The sequence below is a fragment of the Capra hircus genome, chromosome 26, assembly GCF_001704415.2.
Source record: "Capra hircus breed San Clemente chromosome 26, ASM170441v1, whole genome shotgun sequence".
Taxonomy (NCBI): domain Eukaryota; kingdom Metazoa; phylum Chordata; class Mammalia; order Artiodactyla; family Bovidae; genus Capra; species Capra hircus.
Window position 1 is genome coordinate 30,952,330 of NC_030833.1, and position 9,036 is coordinate 30,961,365.

The 9,036-nt window shown below is 41.8% G+C and overlaps 1 protein-coding gene across 3 annotated transcripts in view; it reads right to left on the reverse strand.

Moving 5' to 3' along the window:
- CUTC (cutC copper transporter) overlaps positions 1-9,006 on the reverse strand; it is a 33,651-nt gene extending 24,645 nt beyond the window's left edge. For all 3 annotated transcript variants that reach the window (XM_018041289.1, XM_018041291.1, XM_018041290.1), the window contains exons 1-2: positions 8,780-9,006; positions 4,987-5,058 (exon numbers count right to left, since the gene is read on the reverse strand). In XM_018041289.1, coding sequence (XP_017896778.1) covers positions 4,987-5,058; positions 8,780-8,840 — 133 coding nt within the window. In that variant the 5' untranslated portion in view covers positions 8,841-9,006. The remainder of the gene's footprint in view (positions 1-4,986; positions 5,059-8,779) is intronic.

Sequence of the window (9,036 nt, forward strand, 5' to 3'; positions counted from 1 at the left end):
TTGCAAACGAGATGTTCAGCTAAGAATCCTGTTTGTTCCCATGGGAAAAGAACATTTCTTGCACACAAGGATGTTTCTCTGATTCCTCAAAAGGAACAGACCTTGGGACAAAACGGATTCTAAGTTGATAAGGAAGTTCCCCAAAACAAAGTCTTAGCTGCAGTAAATAAGTCAAGGTAAAGGTTATCTCGCCCTGCGCCTGCGCACTGTATAGTCTCTGAATCGTAGTGCTTGGCAGCTTGCCCTGTAGGTTGTTGTGCAAGGGATATAAAATAAAGCAGCTGTAAGAAGCAAGTGTTAAAATATAAAGATTTAAACCACTCTGCAGTGTTGGTGTTTCATTCCGTCGCCGGCAGTGAGCCAGTTGGGGAAATCTGAAAACTAATTGGGTATTTTAGATGCTATTAAGAAATATTATTTTTAGAGATATGTTACTGATATTGTGGTTATTATTCTATTTTTTTAAAAGGCCTTTACCTTTTCAGTTCAGTTCACTCAGTTGGGTCAAACTCTTTGCAATCCCATGAACTGCAGCATGCCAGCCCTCCCTGTCCATCACCAACTCCCAGAGTTTACTTGAACTCCTGTCCATCGAGTTGGTGATGCCATCCAATCATCTCATCCTCTGTCGTCCCCTTCTCCAACCGTCTTCAATCCTTTCCAGCATCAGGGTCTTTTCCAGTGAGGCAGTTCTTCGCATGAGGTGGCCAAAGTATTGGAGTTTCAGCTTCAGCATCAGTCCTTCCAATGAATATTCAAGACTGATTTCCTTTAGGATGGACTGATTGGATCTCCTTGCAGTCCAAGGGACTCTTAAGAGTCTTCTCCAATACCACAGTTCAAAAGCATCAATTCTTCAGTGCTCAGCTTTCTTTATAGTCCAATTCTCACATCCATACGTGACTACTGGAAAAATCATAGATTTGACTAGATGGACCTTTGTTGGCAAAGTAATATCTCTGCTTTTTAATATGCTGATTAGGTTGGTCATAACTTTTCTTCCAAGGAACAAGCATCTTTTAATCTCATGGCTGCAGTCACCATCTGCAGTGATTCTGGAGCCCCCCAAAATAAACTCTCTCACTGTCTCCATTGCTTCTCCATCTATTTGACATGAAGTGATGGGACCAGATGCCATGATCTTAGTTTTCTGAATGTTGAGTTTTAAGCCAACTTTTAAAAACTCTCCTCCTTCACTTTCATCAAGAGGCTCTTTAGTTCTTTGCTTTCTGCCATAAGGGTGGTGTCATCTGCATATCTGAGGGTATTGATATTTCTCCCAGCAATCTTGATTCCACCTTGTGCTTCATCCAGCCCAGCATTTCTCATGATGTACTCTGCATATAAGTTAAATTGCTTATTGTTAAATAAGCAATATACAGCCCTGATGTACTCCTTTGCTGATTTGGAACCAGTCTGTTTTTCCATGTCCAGTTCTAACTGTTGCTTCCTGACCTGGATACAGATTTTTCAGGAGGCAGGTCAGGTGGTCTGACATTCCCATCTCTTTCAGAATTTTCCAGTTTGTTGTGATCCACACAGTCAAAGGCTTTGGCATAGTCAATAAAGCAGATGTTTTTCTGGAACTCTCTTGCTTTTTTGATGATCCAACAGATGTTGGCAATTTGATCTCTGGTTCCTCTACCTTTTCTAAATCCAGCTTGAACATCTGGAAGTTCATAGTTCACATACTATTCCAGCCTGGCCTGGAGAATTTTGAGCATTACTTTACTAGCGTGTGAGATGGGTACAACTGTGTGGTAGTTTGAGCATTCTTTGGCATTGCCTTTCTTTGGGATTGGAATGAAAACTGACCTTTTCCAGTCCTGTGGCAACTGCTGAGTTTTCCAAATTTGCTGGCATATTGAGTGCAGCACTTTCACAGCATCATCATTTAGGATTCGAAATAGCTCAACTGGAATTCCATCACCTCCACTAGCTTTCTTTGTAGTGATGCTTCCTAAAGCCCACTTGACCTCACATTCCAGAATGTCTGGCTCTAGGCGAGTGATCATACCATCGTGATTATCTGGGTTGTGAAGATCTTTCTTGCATAGCTCTTCTGTGTATTCTTGCCACCTCTTCTTAATATCTTCTGTTTCTGTTAGGTCCATACCATTTCTGTCCTTTATTGTGCCCATCTTTGCATGAAATGTTCCCTTGGTATCTCTAATTTTCTTGAAGAGATTGCTAGTCTTTCCTATTCTGTTCTTTTCCTCTATTTCTTTGCATTGATCACTGAGGAAGCCTTTCTTATCTCTCCTTGCTATTCTTCGGAACTCTGCATTCAAATGAGCGTATCTTTCCTTTTCTCCTTTGCCTTTCATTTCTCTTCTTTTCACAGCTATTTTTAAGGCCTCCTCAGACAACCATTTTGCCTTTTTGTATTTCTTTTTCTTGGGAATGGTCTTGATCCCTGCCTCCTGTACAATGTCATGAACCTCCGTCCATAGTTCTTCAGGCACTCTATCAGATCTAATCCCTTGAATCTATTTGTATAACCGTAAGGGATTTAATTTAGGTCATACTTGAATGGTCTACTCGTTTTCCCTCCTTTATTCATTTTACATCTGAATTTGGCAATCAGGAGTTTGTGATCCGAGCCACAGTTAGGTCCCAGTCTTGTTTTTGCTGACCGTATAGAGCTTCTCCATCTTCGGCTGCAAAGAATATAATCAACCTGATTTCGGTATTAACCATCTGGTGATGTCCATGTGTAGAGTCTTCTCTTGTGTTGTTGGAAGAGGGTGTTTGCTATGACCAGTGCATTCTCTTGGCAAAACTCTACTAGCCTCTGCCCTGCTCAATCTGTACTCCAAGGCCAAATTTGCCTGTTATTCCAGGTATTTCTTGACTTCCTACTTTTGCATTCCAGATCCCTATAATGAAAAGGACATCTTTTTTGGGTGTTAGTTCTAGAAGGTCTTGTAGGTCTTCATAGAACCTTTCAGCTTCAGCTTCTTCAGCATTACTGGTTGGGGCATAGACTTGGATTACTGTGATACTGAATGGTTTGTCTTGGAAATGAACAGAGATAATTCTGTTGTTTTTGAGACTGCATCCAAGTACTCATTTTGGACCTTTTTGTTGACCATGATGGCTACTCCATTTCTTCTAAGAGATTCTTATCCACAGTAGTAGGTATAATGGTCATCTGAGTTAAATTCACTCATTCCAGTCCATTTTAGTTTGCTCATTCCTAAAACGTCGATTTTTACTCTTTCCATCTCCTGTTTAACCACTTCCAATTTGCCTTGATTCGTGGATCTAGCATTTTAGGTTCCTATGCAATATTGCTCTTTACAGCATTGGACTTTACTTCCATCACCGGTCACATCCATAACTGGGTGGTGTTGCTTTGGCTACATCTCTTCATTCTTTCTGGAGTTATTTCCACTGATCTCCAGTATTTTACTGGGCACCTACCGACCTGGGGAGTCCATCTTTCAGTGTCCTATCTTTTTGCCTCTTCATACTGTTCATGGGGTTCTCAAGACAAGAATATTGAAGTGGTTTGCCATTCCCTTCTTCAGTGGACCACGTTTTGTCAGAACTCTCCACTATGACCTGTCCTTCTTAGGTGGTCCTACATGGCATGGGTCATAGTTTCACTGAGTTAGACAAGGCTGTGGTCCATGTGATCAGACTGGTTAGTTTTCTGTGATTGTGGTTTTCAGGGATACTTTATCTTTTAGGGATACTGATTATGAAATGACATAATGTCTGGGATTTGCTTCAAAACAATTTGGGGATGGGGTAAGAAAGGTAGGAATATAGATCAGATGGTCTGGAGGCCAAAGGCTTACAAGCTTGTTTTTGTTAAAGCATACAAGTTTAAAATTTTTTATGTATTTAAGAAAAACACACATATCATACAGTTTGCCCTTAAAGTGTATAATTCAACGGTTTTTATCATGCTCACAATATTTGGCAACTATCACCATTATGCAATTTTAGAACATTTTCATCACCCCCAAAAGAAACCTCATACCCTTTAAGCAGTCATTTTCTCTTCTCCCCAGGGCTCCTCAATCCTTGGCAACCAAAAATCTTTCAGTCTATAAAAAATTAGCCTATTCTGGACATTTCATATAAGTTGAATCATATAATATGTGGTATTTTTTGACTTTTTTCCATTTAGAATAGTGTTTCAAGATTTATCTGTGTTGCAGACTGACCAGTACTTCATTCTTTTTAATTGACAAATTAAGAATGGTTTTTACCCTTTCAAAGGATTATTTAAAAAAACTAAGAAGTGGGAATTCTCTGGTGTTCCTTTGGTCAGGACTCCCACTCTTTTACTGCTGAGGGCACAGGTTCCATCCCTTGCAAGGAAAACGAAGACTCTGTAAACCCTGTAGCGTGACCAGAAAAAAGTATATATGACAGAGACCAATGACCAATGTAGCCAGCAAGGTCGAAATATATACCGTCTTGCTCTTTACAAAAAAGTCTGCTCACCTCTGATACAACTGAAAGATTGGCCAGGTACTGAAAATAATTAAAGCTGATGGGTACGTGGTGATTCATTATAATATTCTATTTTTGTATATGTTTGAAATTTTGCATAATGAAGTCTAAAAATTTTTCTGATGCTGAGATGATGGGAATTTCTATGCTTCTTATTAAAGCAAGTTAGGGTGCAAAAGAATCCTTGAGGTAAAATATATAACATTCAAAAAAAAAAAGAGGTAATGATAAGTCTTGACAATGAAAAAAACATCAAATCTCTAAAATTAATGGCTTGGAAAAAATTGTATCTTTGCTAAATTCAATTTTTTTAAAAAGTAGGTTCATAATCACTATCATGGACACTTAGGTCAAAATGTAATCTACTGGGGAAGTAAGACTAGAAGATCAGTAGGTTTTCTAGTTGGTTGGTTGTTTTCTTTAGAGATCACAAAGGTTCTCAAGTTCAGTTCACAGGATTCATTTTCAAACTCTTAATGGACTGCCAACTGCCATTCATTCCGTAATTTCTCTTACCTCCTCTTTCTGCATTTACAGCTGATTCCACTGAATCAACACACACTTCCATGAGAAACCCATTTGCTGCTCCTAAAATACATGGAGAACGATGAAACTGCATGAGGGTACTTTCCATCCAGACCAAGCCAAACACAAATATTTTACATTTTGTTGCCAAAATCCAAATGTCCAGTAATGGGTAACTAGGTTAAGTACACTAGGGTCCATGCATGCAATGAAATATATCAATGCCTACAGAATCCATTTAAATTTCTTTATAAGGTATATATGCTTAAGAGCAGGGATATTAACAAATTTGTTAATATGTGATTCTAGACCAGTTACTTAGCCTAAGTTTTCCCCAAAACTGAGTTTTTTTGGTTGAAAGCTGCTCAGTCATGTCCGACTCTCTGTGGCCCCATGGACTATACAGTCCATGGAATTCTCCAGGCCAGAATACTGGAGTAGGTAGCCTTTCCCTTCTTCAGCGGATCTTCTCAACCCAGGGACTGAACCCAGGTCTTCTGCCCTGCAGGCAAATTCTTTACCAGCTGAGCCACAAGGGAAGCCCAAGAATACTGGAGTGGGTAGCCTATACCTTCTCCAGTGGATCTTCCTGACCCAAGAATCGAACTGCGGTCTCCTGCCTTGCAGGTGGATTCTTTACCAACTGAACTAACAGGGAAGCCCCAAAGTAGGTTTTAATACTTACATCAGAGTAAAGAGGATGAGATAATTCATGTAAAGTAAATAGTACCTACTAATTGTACAGGAAGTATTAGTTGTCATTAATTAACTATACATTATTTCCTCTACATGTCTCCAGTTCTCCCTGATCCCCATTCCTGCTCCTAGTTAGCTCTTCAATCCACAGTGTTTCCAGCTCTATCTTTGAACACTAAAATCTTCCAAGGTTCAAGTCATATCACATTTCCATGATACTTCTCTCTCCCCAGGTAGAAAACTGTGTCTCCCTTTTTTGAGTTCAGATAACTCTTTATAATCGAAACGTTCCTCTTTAAAACGTTGTTTTCTCTTATCATTATTTATGTACATAGGTGCTTGATCATTCTTACTTGAACTAAAGTTCCTAAGTAAGGTCTTTATGAGAGAAATCTTTATTACAGTAAGCACACTGTCTAGTGTGCTTATAGTACATAGCTCATAGTACAGAATAGACACACAAAAATTTACTAAAGGCTGAATGATTACATGGATGTGAGAGTTGGACCATAAAGAAAGCTAAGTGCCAAAAATTAATGCTTTTGAACTGTGGTGTTGGAGAAGACTCCTGAGAGTCCGTTGGACTGCAAGGAGATCCAACCAGTCAATCCTAAAGGAAAGCAGTACTGAATATTCATTGGAAGGACTGATGCTGAAGCTGAAGCTCCAGTACTTTGACCACCTGATGCAAAGAACTGACTCATTTGAAAAGACCCTGATGGTGAAAGACTGAAGGCAGGAGAAGGGGATGACAGAGGATGAGATGGTTGGATGGCATCACTGACTCAATGGATATGAGTTTGAGCAAGCTCAGGGAGTCGGTGCTAGGCAGGGAAGTCTAGCCTGCTGCAGTCCATGTGGTTGCAGAGTCAGACACAACTAAGCCAGTGAACTGAACTGAATGATTATAAATTCATAAACATTCATGTATTTACACTAAAGAGTCTGATGAAAACAGTTTTGAATGTTTTCTGTAAGCACATACTTTTCTTAAAAAAATTAAGAATAATGAATGCATACTTCATGCAATAATATCTAGAGGAATGTTCAGCATATGCTCGTAATTGTTACTTCTACGTGGTAGTATTTAAAATTACTTTTACTTTCTTCTTTTTACTTTTCTTTATTGCTTGTTTTTTTTTTTTTTTTACCTAATGCTGCTTTTATAGTTTTTTAAAATCAACTTTCAATTTGAAAAACAAAAATCTATCATTCCCTAACACCAAACTGCAAATGTCTCATTTATTTAAGAGACTATCAGCCTCAAACTCTGAAAGGGCCAAATGTTGGCTATGCTCTTAGCCAAGGGCACTGCATTAATTCCATGGGTTTCCTGACAGTTCACCCACATCAGCTGTTAGATCAATCTAACTGAACAGTGCTGTAGGGGTACCATTTCCCTCACACAAGACAAGATCTTGGCGGGAATTCCCCAGCACTCGAGTAGTTAAGGGGCTTCCCAGGAGGCTCAGTGGTAAAAAACCCGCCTGCCAATGCAGAAGATGTGGGTTCAATCCCTGGGTAGGGAAGATCCCCACAATAGGAAATGGCAACCCACACCAGTATTCTTGCCAGGAAATCCCATGGACAGAGGAGCCTGGTGGGGCACAGCCCGTGGAGTGGATAGGGTCAGACACCATTGAGCGACTGAGCATGTACCAGTGGTTGAGACTCTGGGCTTTCAACGCCAGGGCCTCAAGTTGGATCCCTGGTTAGGAGACTAAAATCCCACAAGCTGCAGGCTGGGGCCAAAAAAAAAAAAAGATCTTGGCCAGAAGAGAGTAAGGATGCACATAAAAGGCTATGACAAAAAGAAAAGAGTAAGGCAGTTGTCCTAAAATAGGAAGTTATTTGAAGGGATCAAAGAGATTTGTTTGGAGCAGCAGTTCTCAGTGTAGCTGTCCAGTTAAGTCTGGACTAAGGGCCTCTAAGACACTTTCAGAGTCTGTACAGTGAAAATTATTTTCGTAACAATACCAAGATTTTAGTTGCCTTTTTCACTCTCATTCTTTCACAGGCAGAGTGGAGTTTTTGAGAGGCTACCTGTCACACTGAATGCAAAAGCACTCCATTCCTAATGAGAATTCCATTACGCCAGACATTAAAGATATCTGCAAAAATATAAAACATTTGGTACTATTCTTTGTTTGCTTAGGAAAATAGTGTTTTTTTTTTTTTTTTTCATAAAGTGTCAACATGTAATGGGCTTTTGTTTGTGAAAGAAAGAAAGTCACTCAGTCGTTATCTGACGCTTTGCGACCCCCATGGACTTTTCCAGGCCAGAATACCTGAGTGGGTAGCCGTTCCCTTTGCCAGGGGATCTTCCCAACCCAGATGTCGAACCCAGGTCTCTCGCACTGCAGGAGGATTCTTTACCTGCTGAACCACAAGGGAAGCCCTTTCTTTTTAAAAGTCCTGTTTTAATTTCTAACATGTCCAATATCAATAAATTTAACCTATATAAATAAAAGTCCTTTGAGGTTCTCAATAATTTTAGGAAAGTCAAGGCGTCCTGCGATCAAAGCTTCAGAACCGCTAGTTTGAAGGAACCAAGTTTCCGGAGGAGGGACCTGGCAAATTCCCTAGCACCTGCCATGCCAGCCGATCCTGTTGCAGCTTGGGGCAGCCAAGCTTAGCCACTTCGGAGCGGTGTGGCTTTAGGGACAACCCCTATCCCCGCCGCAGCAGCTATAGGTTATTAAGCGGTCCCTCCAGGTCAGACACTGATCCAGCGCTGCCGCGAGAGGGTACCAGTATCCTCGTGTGGCAATGGGAAACGCGAGGCTGAAAGAAGTTAACCAACTTGAACACGGTCGCACGACGAGAGGTTGGGACGCCGGGATTCGAACCTACACACCTATCTGGCTCCAGAGCCGGGCCACTCTCGCCATCAGCCCCTCAGATTTCACATGTTTAAACCCCAATAACAGATTACGCCTCACAGTGGGGTGTTTGTGAGGAGCAGGAGAAAGTACTTCCAGGGAAATCGCGATTAATCCACGGGCCAGAACCCCCGCCCGACCCGACCCGGCCCGGCCCGCACCCCGCGGCACAGTCGGCCACCGCCCCACCCCGCCACCTTCCGCACCCGCCTTCCCGGATGGTATCCGCGCCCGCTTCCGCTCGGAGGAGGCCCCCTGCCTCTTCATGCTCCACGCGTTCGTCCCTCGTGCTTCTTCGGTTTCCACTCAAAGAGTCCGGGTTCCAACGCGCGCGACCAGACAGGCGCGCCCTCCCAGCTGCGCGCATCCCTGCGCGTCCCCGACGTCCACGCCCCAGCAGCCCCCGCGAAAGCCCAGAAACTGGCGCAGGCGCAGTCACTGCTCGCTCCGACCTTCCGAAGAG